We start from the raw sequence: 12,082 nt of genomic DNA on the forward strand, positions 1-12,082 counted from the left end.
TAAAGCGCTGGGTGAAGCTGTACCCGTTGAGTCCAGGACATTTTGGTGTTAGGTAATTTTGGTGCCTGGGCATTTTGGCTCTTAATACCAAATTTATTTGTAAATGAACGTACCAGATGTTTGTTGACTAAACGCAGGATTACTATACAGTTAAATTACGACCACTGCCAGAGACACGCGCGAAACCAGTCAACAACTTTTCAGATGATTTTTTGATCCTACAGAAGCTGAGGTGACAACACATCTGCCAACTATTGACACGGTGAAAATAACACTACGCAGAAAGGAGCAGCAGTCTATTATATCTCCTTTCCAGTCTTACGGCGGGCGCTGTATATGCTGGTAAGGGAAGTAGGGAAGCTACGAATTCAGCGCGATAAGAAGCGCAGCAGTTTGGTTGGTCTGGTGCATATTCCCCTCCCCCCACTTCCCTTGCGGCCGCCGCAACAGTAGAAAACACCTATAGCCTTTGTCAATTGAAGATTCCAGAAGAACACAGAACCATAAAAAACACGAAAACTTATGTGCAAATGGCGATTCTAAGCCATGGTCTCGGTTTTTGGTTAGGATACCAAGTGTACACTCACCGGCAATAAAAAATAGGACACTTAGATCCTGTAATACTAGCTTTACCTCGTTGTGTGTTGCCTAACTCTACAGCGGTGGCAGAAGTTGCCACTGCGCATGCGTGAGAAGCACATGCCCTGGGCTAGTGAATTTCCTAGAAGACGCCTCCCGAAAATCCTCAGTAGCGTCGCGGCAGTGGCGCTCTTATTCCATCTCCCGCCGCGTGCGAGGTTCGTTCGGTGATCAAGTTCTTGAACGCACAAAACATACAGTCGATCGAAATTCATCGTCAGCTGTGCCAGGTGTATGGACCAGACATCATGGGCAAGCAGATGGTGCGTCGTTGGTGCAGGACCATTGTTACCAAACGCCCCTTGTTCCGGAAATTGTGTGCCTGGTGGGTGCCGAAACAACTGACGCTAGGCGCACTGCAGCCCTTCTGGACAGGTTCGGTTGGGAGGTGTTCGATCATCCATCGTACAGCTCGGATCTCGCTTCCTGTGATTACCACCTGTTCTTGCACCTGAAAAAGTTCCTGTCCGGTCAACATTTTCACAGCGATGAAGAGGTTCAGACGGCTGTCACACAGTCGTTCGGGGCCCAGGTGGCGGGCTTCTACGACGCAGGTATACAGAAGTAGGTCCCACGCTATGACAAGTGTTGTATCTGTGGCAATAAATCATTGAATGAAATAATGTTTCCTTTTTGTGCACGACCCCAGGGAAACTTACTTTCTGGATGCTCCTAATATTACACATAACTAAGTAATGAAGTCCAGTTTTGGCATGTACTGTAGTTACTGTTTTCCTCTAGCTTTACCACATCATGTGGCTTCATCAGGAGATAAGAGAAGTCAAAGTTTAAAACATGGGAGTACATTACTTACTGAAATGGTGGCATGTACTATAAGTTATGCATTACCTTACATATGACAACGGGAAGTAATGAGAATCAGTTATAATATAATAATCTAATTATCAATTGAAAATAACAAACCTAATATTGAACAAATAAATAAATATCTAACTAAAGAATTAGAAGGAACACCAATCTACTTACATCCCCCATCGCATAGCCACTCTCACCATTCACGTGTACAGTAAGAGCCACTCTACTCTTTCCCCCTTCACGGATGACTCCCGACTGAGCAGGCTTGATTCTTCCTCATGGCTCTGAGCATGCTAGCCAATCAAAATGAGGCAAGACGTCATACAATGATACCAACTCACTTTGTGGGCAGAGGGTTATAATGCGTACATAAATTAGTCTGCGTAACACTCGCAGTTCTCCATAGACTGTCGGATTTCGACACGCGTAAAACTTCAATGACTTGGACATATTTTTACGTCAGTGTAAGGGAGCTTAATAGTGAAAATACCGAACATGACTCTTGGCAAAGAAGAATGTTTACCATGTTCAACAAACCAACCTCGTTCAATACACAACTAAATAAATTAATTATCTACACTTACCCTGTCCACAGGACGAACTCTATCCCATCTCCGTGCTTCTGTCTCATCGCCCTGGCGGCAGAATCTACAAGGTCCCACGGAGAGTCGCAGTTGTAGTCGCCATATTTCCCAGGTGACCTGTGGGAACCTCCTCTGTCAGTTGGCCAGCAACCTGAAAGACAACAAATCTTTATTAGTTCAAGTAAGGTTTTTGATTTTAGAAAATTGTGCGGGAATTCCCGTCGGGGGAATGCTTAATTATACAAGGTAATTCGACAATACATGTACGCTGCTTTCACAACACTATGAGCTGGGCCTCGCCGATGGCGCAGTGGTAGCGTCGTCGCCTTGTAATCAAGGGGTCACTGGTTCCATACCTGGTGAAGGCACCTACTGGTTCAGATACCACTTTAAACAGTAGGTCCAGTCCCAATTAGCCTTACTGTGCATAAAATGGACTTAAACACAAACTCAATCAATCAATCAAAAACACCATGAGTTTTTGATGAATTTAAATACAATGGCTGTGCCAAGAACAGTTCTACTCTTGATCCTATCTTCACGCGGGATCATAGTGTTTGTGGACTGCTCGTGGCAAGTTACATGCCACTTTGTTAAACAATGGGTCCATCAAGTGGCGCCTTTGTGTAGCATTAATGGAGTCTTACGTACCCGCATCCAGCTCCTTTGGACACAACAGGTATCGTTGCCTTTTATATTGGACTCTTTCTTAAGGCTAAGGTAACACCTAGTCCGTTGCCATAGATACAGGTCGGAATTTATCCGTTCTATCCTCGAACAGATTGTATTCATTATAGGAAATTTTTTCACGATAATTTTGTATTGAGTCGCTGTTTTTTATAACCAATTCGGTATATCGTATTAATCCATATGATTGTATTTTATTTAAACTTTCTCTGGAAGCTTCATATTGACCAGCGCATTCAGTTGTTTACACCAGTTGTCTACCCTCTGTGGTATTTCAATATTGCACAGTTAAGCGTTAAGCAAACTTCCTGATGTGTTGAGGATACAGGAGTTTCATCAGGAAAATAGTTAGTCAGCTGTTTGCAATAAACAGGTAGAAAACTCACGATTCGGCATTGGAGGAAGAGCTCCATGGCCTGGGTTTCTAGAGGGTAGACAGGCTGGGAGAGGACGGACTTTTGATTTTGATTTGAGAGAGAGAGAGGACTTGAGAGGAAAGGTCAGTGTGTCGCTGGACAACAAGCAACGAAGTCCAAAGAGAGTTTAGATAAATTGTATTCTACGACATTTTAAATTCATCATTTTAATTCTTCAGATAGACAGGTATTTATCCAACCAAAATGCATGATTCAGGTTTGAAGGTTCACAAAACCGAATGAATGACCATTGTCTTTTCTAGTAACTTAGATATTCTATTTCAGATTTGCCTTTCGCAGCCAAGCATTTAGACTTGTCATTTGTCATTTTAATGACAAGTGCTCTCATCATTTATGAGGATGAATGATGAATAAGCTACATCACTCATTGATTTATTGTGGGAGTGGTAGGTTTCGATCCCATCATAAACTGTAGGTCCAGTCCCGATTAGCTTACTGGGCATAAAGTGGACTTAAAATCAAAAGTCAGTTCTCTCCCAGCCTGTCTACCCTCTAAAAACCCAGCCGAATCGTGAGTTTTCCACCTGTTTATTGCAAACAGCTGACTACCTATTCTCCTGATGAAACTCCTGTATCCTCAACACATCAGGAAGTTTGCTTAACGCTTAACTGTGCAATATTGAAATACCACAGATGGTAGACAACTGGTGTAAACAACTGAATGCCATGTTCAATATGAAGCTTCCAGAGAAAGTTTAAATAAAATACAGTGTTATGGATTAATACGATATTGATATCACCAGCTTATGTGATACCGCTATTCCAAGAACGTAGCTTTGCGTAAATTTCCTTGATGTTGCTGATTGCTGTGAAAAGACTAAAAATCGTGTTAGCGGTGAGAAAAAGGTAGCTGGATTAAGACCCTGGGTCGCCTTATTGGTGACTCTACTGGTGATTATCAGACGAAAGATCCTGGTTGGGTATAGGTTAAGACCTCTACCCCTTCCAGTTTTCCGAAGTGATCCACAGACAACTAAGTCGACATCCAACGCGTGAATACCCTATTGGCGGGACTTTGGGAGCGGAGTACACACGGGTTAAGACCCTATATTAGGGGGTGCTCGTTGCTATGTGCAGTACGTATGCATTACGTCATCTGGGAGGATCGGGTTTGACGGTGCTCATTGCTACGTGCAGTAAGCGCAGTAGTCCGTGGATGCATTACGTCATCTGGGAAGAATTGGGTACTTTTAGCTACTAACACGTTGCAGAAATCGGAACAAGCACATTGTTGATTTTGTAGCGTTCGATTTATTTTTATTGTCTTTTTGTACTTGTTGACTGCAATCATGTCTAATTGTGCTATGAAAAATATAACCAGAAAACTAAAGGAACTGACATAAAATATCATAGATTTACAGTCGATAATTGCGTAAGTAAACAGTGGATTCATGCTTGTAGACGAAATGTAAAAAATGAAAGTGTGCAGTGCCAATTATTGTGAAGAAGACTATGTGCGAGATCTGAAAGCAGAAAGTCTGTATTTTCCACCAAAGAACGTGCTGAAGCCAACTGCAGTTCCATCGCTAAAATTACACCCAATTACTTTAGTACCAAATAATCGAGGAAATGGTGTAGTTCTCCTAAACACTTATCTTCACAATATGATTCGCTTGTAGGACGTGTTGATAAGGTTTGCAGAGATGTACGCTACGAAAGACATGCAATAAGGAGACGTGCCCTAAACAGGCTAAAGACTATGCTGCCAAAAGAGATAAAAATATAGAGACGAAGGTATATACACAAACTGCAAGCAATGTTTCGTTGTTGGAAACATATTCGATCGTTTACAAATTAGAAACACACGTCTGCATAATGAAGCAAGTAAATTATAGATTACAAACAACCTCTCTCAACCTGTTTTAACTAATTAAAGAAGTTCAAAATCTACAACGTAACCTAACCGACAGTGCTACGCGTACAAGAAAAGTCATCAATATCTTGAAAATGTGTTCAACTAGTGCGAAGTACGTAGTGAGCCTGACTGATTTGTTATGTACATTTTATATAAGTCGGATTTATAATTACTAACAAATTTATTTAACACAAACCGATGTTGATTGTGATTTGTATGTTCACATTATTGTTGTCGGAAAGGTGCATTTCGAAGATTGCGTATTGGCATTTAAGTTTGATGTCCCTAGCATTCGAGTAGGTTAGGTTAGTTAAATTAGTACTTGTACACTTTGGCTCGTCTTCTGCACGCATGTGTATGTAAAGTTCTTAATACGAAAAACTAGAACTATGACAACGATAACTTTCAGCCAAATCTGAACCAGAGAAATTTAAAATATTTGCAAACTGGAATTGAGTTTTCAAAGTCTGAAACTACTATGTTACAAACTATTTTGTCATTCTTCCTCCACATAAAACTTTCCAAAAAAAATTTTGCGTGTGGAACTTTGATCCGTAAATTATTGTACAGTAAATAAATATATGAAGAAGGTTGGGGATTCTTTCGAATTTAGAGTAAGTTTCAAATGCAGAGTAAAATTTTATCTAGATTGTATATTGCTTGTTTCACTTGATAATTTGAGAAATAAAGTTACATTATGGAGAACGGTAAAGATTGGATTGTAAGTATATCAGTATTATTTTACTACTTTCTGATGTTATGTAAAATTTGAAATGTTCTTTGAAATCATTGCAAAGTTCTGAATGAATAAGAAGGAACGATTCAGTCAGAAAACTAAATATTAGGCTTTTGTACTGTTAAATGTTGTAAATAGATTATACCGCACTACTATCGGATTAAAAATTACGGATATTCAAGTTTGGACTCCAATTAAAAGTTAACCAGTAGAACCACATAAAAACTAGTTACATCAAAATTCAGCTTAATATTCAATTCTGTGTCAATCTATAGTTACCAATTTTTATTCGATTATGCCTTCTATTTTTATCGTCGTGATAACAAAATAAGATATTTTTAAGTTTGGCAAACTATCGCTCTCTTTGAAATTCTATAAATAAAGAACGGGTGTTAGTTGTTAGAACAGCGCACTACGACGCCAGGTTCGAATCCAATCGGGTAAGACATTGATCTGTCCTTAATGAGAAAATTGAGAATTTAGTAAATGTGATAGTATATGTGGAAACAAAGATTGATTTGCTTTATTTTACTTCGTTTCTGTGTCTCTTTTGGCTAATTTGCGAAGATAGGGATGAGTGATGAAATTGATGAATGAACACTTCACAAACATCCATGCCCAGGCCAGGATTCGAACCCGGACTCTGGCGTTGAAGCGCGATGTGCTAACTACTACACCAAGGAGGCCGGCTTGTGGAATCAAAGAAAGATAACGACGGGGGTGGGGGAGACTACCGCTTATGGGTTTTCCATTCATATTAAAAAAGACAGAAAAGCAAAAATAAGCCAAATCTGTCAATCGATTATTTCTTTCACTATGCAATTCTTCTTTAGCATGCAACGTTTTTTTTTATTAAAATCATAATGCGATTTATGAAATGATGAAATCTGAAATGCTAATGACAACACGGACAATCGTCTTTGTAATATATCGATCAGGTTTCAGAAACATGAAATTTACAATACGTTTGCATGTGCAATTTTCCCTCTTTTAAAAGTAGCATGTTTTAATTATGTTACTAATCATTAAAGGAATACCTCAATACCATCCCGAAGTATGATAATTAATATTTCCCCCTCAAAGTAATGAAACTCTTTCCCTCTCTGAAACTCGCATAGAAATGATAGCGGCCGGTTGTTTCGGCCAAGCCCCGAACGAACATAACCGAGTCTCCCGGATGACGTCACTTACCGATGACAGGAAAGTCACGCTCGTAGAGAGGTACCTGTCAAGCCACTCTCGCTCCACAGTGGAAGATTGAGATGAGTGGATTAACAAGTCATTACGAAGGAACGAACATAACATAAACAAAGACGCTCGGTAAACATTCCACAAACTTCGCAGAACTAACTATTCAGTGGTCCCATGATAATAGATGCTTCAGTTGCAAATATCGGTTCAAATTATGACGATATGATGCTTTCTGTTCTAATGATTGAAAAAGATCTCGCTGTTACATAGAACATGATTTCCCTCTATTTCTATTACAAATCCTTCTCTAGTCACTTCCTCTGTATAAAACAGTACAAAACACACTCGTGCGCAGGCCGAGACTCCAACCTAGAGACCTCTGTAGCGAGATCGGGAGTCGACCATTTAAGACACTTGGCCATAAGCAAAGCTCTAACTCGCATAATCCAGAGTAACACCCAGAACATATCACAAGAGAAATTCTTCTTTGCCATTAATTCAAATTGCAATGACCTCCATCCTTTAAAGTAGCTAGATTTCTCGTAGAACTCCTTGAACTAGAGCAGCTGCATTGTTAAGAAAAGATAACGTTAACTCTGTTGAGGCCCAGGAGGAGTAAATCTCTTGCCAGGGTGGGAACAGGAAAGCATGAATTGCTAAGCATCCTCTCCGGATCTCGGAGTGTTTAACAGCTTCCTGTGCACTCGCCAGAAGTAATCCTTCTACGAGGAGAAAAAAAATATATCGGGGAGCCCACTCTCTCGTCGCTTGGCTGTAATGCCTGTTGTTGTGCGATGTATCACTCCACATTTCCGCCGCAGTCCGGGAGATTAAGCGTCCAGCAGAGATCTTGCTGTTTGCTGTGTGTCCCTGTATTAAATTGGTAGTGGGATAATGTTCCTGTATGCACGGGTGGCAGATCAATCCGACACACGGTGACGTGAAACTCGTACAATTAGACAGACGGGCACAGAGCATGACAGAAAAAAGGTTGTAGAAAAAGACAGAGAACTATAGTAAAGCGGAGAGAGAGAGGAAGAGGATACTAGACGTACAGAAATGGAATCAAGATTGATAAATGCACGTAAAAAGAGACGGAAGAAAGGAAGAAGAATAAACGGGAGAATAAAAGAAGGAACAACTAGATAGATGCATAAAGAGAGAAGGAAGGAGAAAAGAGTAGGGAAGGAGAGGAACATAAATAGATACAAGGATAAACGAGCGAAAGAAAGAGAAATTGAAGGAAGACAAATAGTGAGAAGGTGTTTGAGAGGAAGAACAGATTAGAAGACGGGTCTGAAGTAAGGATAGGAAGATAGAAAAAAGAAAGGCAGAGAAAAAGTATGGAAGAGGAAACAGTAGAAACAGAAGATACGTGGAGCAAGGGGGAGGGTAGAGAAAAAGAATGTCAGATAAAAGAGAGACAGATGAGGAGATACACGAAACGAGAGAGCAGAGAGACAGAACGGTAGAGAATTACAGGATAAAGGAAACAGAAGGGAGGAGAATATCGAGAAAAAGAGAGAAGTGTATAGAGAATGAAAGAAAATGAGAACAGGAGACAAAGGAAAAACAGGGCAACATAAGGATATATAGAGCGAGATAACACATACCCACAGGGAGAGATATGGATATATCCAGCGAGAAACTGCAGTGATGGATAGAATAGCTTAAAAAGAAAGACAGGTACAGAAGAGTAAACAGAGGGTAAATAAGGCAAGAGGAAGGTAACTGGGAGGGAGAAAGAGAAGTATGAACATGTGTAGAGAGAAATGAAGAGTGAGCAAAAAAATCAGGACGTTAGAGAGTAAGAGAGAGAGGGGGGTGAGAGAGAGAGAGAGAGAGAGAGAGAGAGAGAAGTAAACAGAAAAGTAGGCAGAGGAGAAACAGGTCAAGGGAAAGACATATAGAGCGAGAAAATAGATACGGGGAGAAGGAAGAAGATAGGAGTGCATATATGCGGAGAGAAACGGGAGTGAGGAAAATGAATGGTAGGTTAGAAAAGAGATAAACATGTAGAGAAGATGGGATAGAGAGAGAAGCTCTATTCTGACACCGTATAGGCAGAGGCTTTTGTACAGGAATCAGCATCTAAATACACCGAACCGATAAGATTTAAATACCAGCCAATGCAGCATATCAAGCAGGACAACAAACCCTTTACTGCTTAAGATGTTGAAGCTTTACTGAAGCTCAGAGTTAGTTTGGTTTCAAGGCCAGCGTAAATTCTCCTTCTCGCCAATGACAGGGCTATTTTCTGCAGTTCATTTCCACGGCCGGAACTCTCCAGGAGAGAAAAGAAATGTATTTATGGCTTTCAGCGTCTGCAGACACGGAGAAAACCCTTTTCTGCTCCGCTCCATTCATCACCTCCTATCGCGCCGCCCGGGGAAAGCAACGCCGAGAGGTCTTACGTGATCCGAATTGGCCCAAGACGCTCCGTGGAGAACCTACAAAGGGGGTTTTCGCTTTGCTAATGAAAACGTTTTACAAGGTGTCTTTATTTCTTTCTTCTCCAAGGGCGAGGATCATATGGTAGCAGCATTCGTCAGAAAAGCGGCGATTTTCCCATTCTCGCTTCATTCTACGAAGTTTGGGATTACAGTTTTCATCATGTTTGCCAATATTCCCTTTCCAACTTATTCTTTCTCGGCGACTTTAGTTTCTCGCTAATATTTCCGTTCTTTATTTACTCTGAGTGGTCAGCGCAGCGCGCTACGATGCCAGGGGTTCCGCGTTCGAATCCCGGTCTGCGCATTGGTGTTCTATGTAGACTGCTGGCATGGTGGCAGAAAAGAGACGCTAAATAACAAAGCGTAATCAAATGTATTTCCCCCTGTTCACTGCAGATGGTAGGGGGCCTGCAGTGGTTCTGTCGCTATGGCGTCCGACTGCCATCCGGGAGACCTGGGGTAGATTCCCGGGTTGGGTGATTTTAAGCGGTATTATTTCCACCAATGACCTTGCATGTAGCGGTCCTGGGGGTTCGCCACCTAATAAATGGGTGTTAAAAGACAAGTTTAAGCTGTAAAGGAGCGAGGTGCGGGTAACATCACCACCACATACGCCCGATATTACGAATGTGTGGGCCCCTACCTCCACCCCTCATATACCATGGCATGTTGCAATGTGCAGGAAACCGGCCTGCGAGGTAGAGTTGTTAGCACAGCGCGCCAGGGGTTCCAGATTTGAATCCCTGCTTGGGCGTGAGTGTTCTTTCTAAGTGTCCCTCCACCAATTGCATCCTATCACTCAAAGTCCAAAGTGGCAAAAGCAAAGTAAAATAAACCAAATTAATCAATCTTATCTTGTGAAGTATGTGGCGCATGTGTTACGATGCAAACTATAAATTTTAAATGAAAAATTCGAAGTCATAAATGTCCACGATTATCAGAAACTAAGTTGTTTATTTTTCCGAACAGTGGACACTTCCCAATAAGATACATTTTTAGTTTCCAGTTGGTGTCCAGAGACGTTCCACTGTAATGCAAATGCCCGCATAGCAAGAGATTTAGGAGAAATTCAGTTTGCTAAAATCTTCAACGAGACGAAACTCCCGGACAGTTGCGATGACTCGATCACAATCTAAGAACCTGATATCGATTTTTTAAAGGTGGATTCCATCTTGTCTCGAATTTCAACTCGGTAACATCCCCAAAATGCAAAATTTGCAATGGACCAAAACAGAACATCCTTCCCGAAGTGGTCTCCAACTCAAATACACATTTTGTAGGTTGCACCGCGACCTGACAGATGATGCAGTTTAACAACGGTGGCAATGACTGAAGTGGACATTAGAAAACCATTTTCTCCTTTCCCGTTTCTTGGACCTCTACTTAGAGACTCGGGTAGAAAATCACACACACCCTATTTCCTTTTTCCTAGAGCGCCGAGAAAGTGTCGTCGTTTTGGCCATGAAAGCTTCTGCAGAAAAAAACAGGATCCCAAGAACTAGGCAAGAAGAATGAAGGACTTGGAGAAGAGAAGACAACGGTGTTGGGCGGAGCTTTGGATGAAATGGTGTGCTTCCACGTTAAGGGAAATGCTTGACTGGCAGAAAAGGTTGGTATTTTGCGAGATTTGTGACCTTCTCGGTCGATTTGCCAGTAATGACTAAGAGATGGCGACACAATCTGTTGCCTTCTGGAACGAAGAAGTGGTTGAAATTTATAGCGATACGAAGAGAATTACTGTATGCGAAATGGGTCAAAATAGCTTTCAATATATTCGCAACTTTTTCTGGTACAGTAGAGGACATTATAGCGTATCGAAATATTTGATTATAGAAATACTGTGAGCCATATGTTTTTGTTCTGAAAGATAAGTATGAAATGTAAACCTGTGTTGTATTGGTAAAGTGGTATGTTTTCAATTAATATTGACCATTAGAGATTTGGCCCCTACTGATCCCAGTATCTTGGGTATAATAGAGTTGGTAAAAACAATCTCATTTGGCGAATTAGTTTGGAAGGTTCCACTTTGGCAAAAGAGGCAGCATGGTTGATGGGAAAAAGTGTTCTGCTTTTTCTCCTGATCAAGTTCACAAAACTAAATGCAATCGGTTAGGGTAATGTGAGGTGGAGATCTCTACAAAATTAACGCTTCTTGCAGGTCGACCACCTTCGTCACACGTGACCTATAATAAAATGTATAAAGATAACTGAACTTTGTTTCAATACCTGTAAAAAATCTTACCTTCCTGAGAATGAAGGCAATGTTCTCTTTGACATACGCACACAAACATATTATCTATTTTTTTTCTTTCAATGTCGCTCTTATAACTTTTCAATCTCTTTCACCATTCTCTCCCCTCTTAAAGACTTTCTCTTTCAATCCTTATCTCCACTCTTTGAAATTCTCTCCACCCTTCTATTTCAATCTCTCCTTCCTTCATTATCTCTATACATCTCCATCGGCGAAACAGCCATTCAAGAACCAAGTTTTGTCGACCATTGGGTGACGTGTGGCTAGAGGATCGAATCCAATGACATACAAGAAATAAAATACCTGAACTACAAGCAATAAAGAGAATAACACGAGTAATTGCACCCAAAAGAAACGCTAATTTGGATGGAATTCGCGACCTGCAAGACCATACAACAGTCAGCAGTACTCGGAACCAGGATGCGAAAGACCT

General features: G+C 41.0%; 1 protein-coding gene across 1 annotated transcript in view; it reads right to left on the reverse strand.

Moving 5' to 3' along the window:
- The window catches only part of LOC145992190 (acid sphingomyelinase-like phosphodiesterase 3b), a 563,426-nt gene that overhangs the window by 275,329 nt on the left and 276,015 nt on the right, over window positions 1-12,082 (reverse strand). Inside the window, exon 3 of the mRNA XM_083128510.1 lies at window positions 2,040-2,190. Within this exon, the coding sequence (XP_082984636.1) occupies window positions 2,040-2,190 (151 nt within the window). The remainder of the gene's footprint in view (window positions 1-2,039; window positions 2,191-12,082) is intronic.

The sequence above is a fragment of the Lepisma saccharinum genome, chromosome 9, assembly GCF_977018435.1.
Source record: "Lepisma saccharinum chromosome 9, izLepSacc3.1, whole genome shotgun sequence".
Classification (NCBI taxonomy): domain Eukaryota; kingdom Metazoa; phylum Arthropoda; class Insecta; order Zygentoma; family Lepismatidae; genus Lepisma; species Lepisma saccharinum.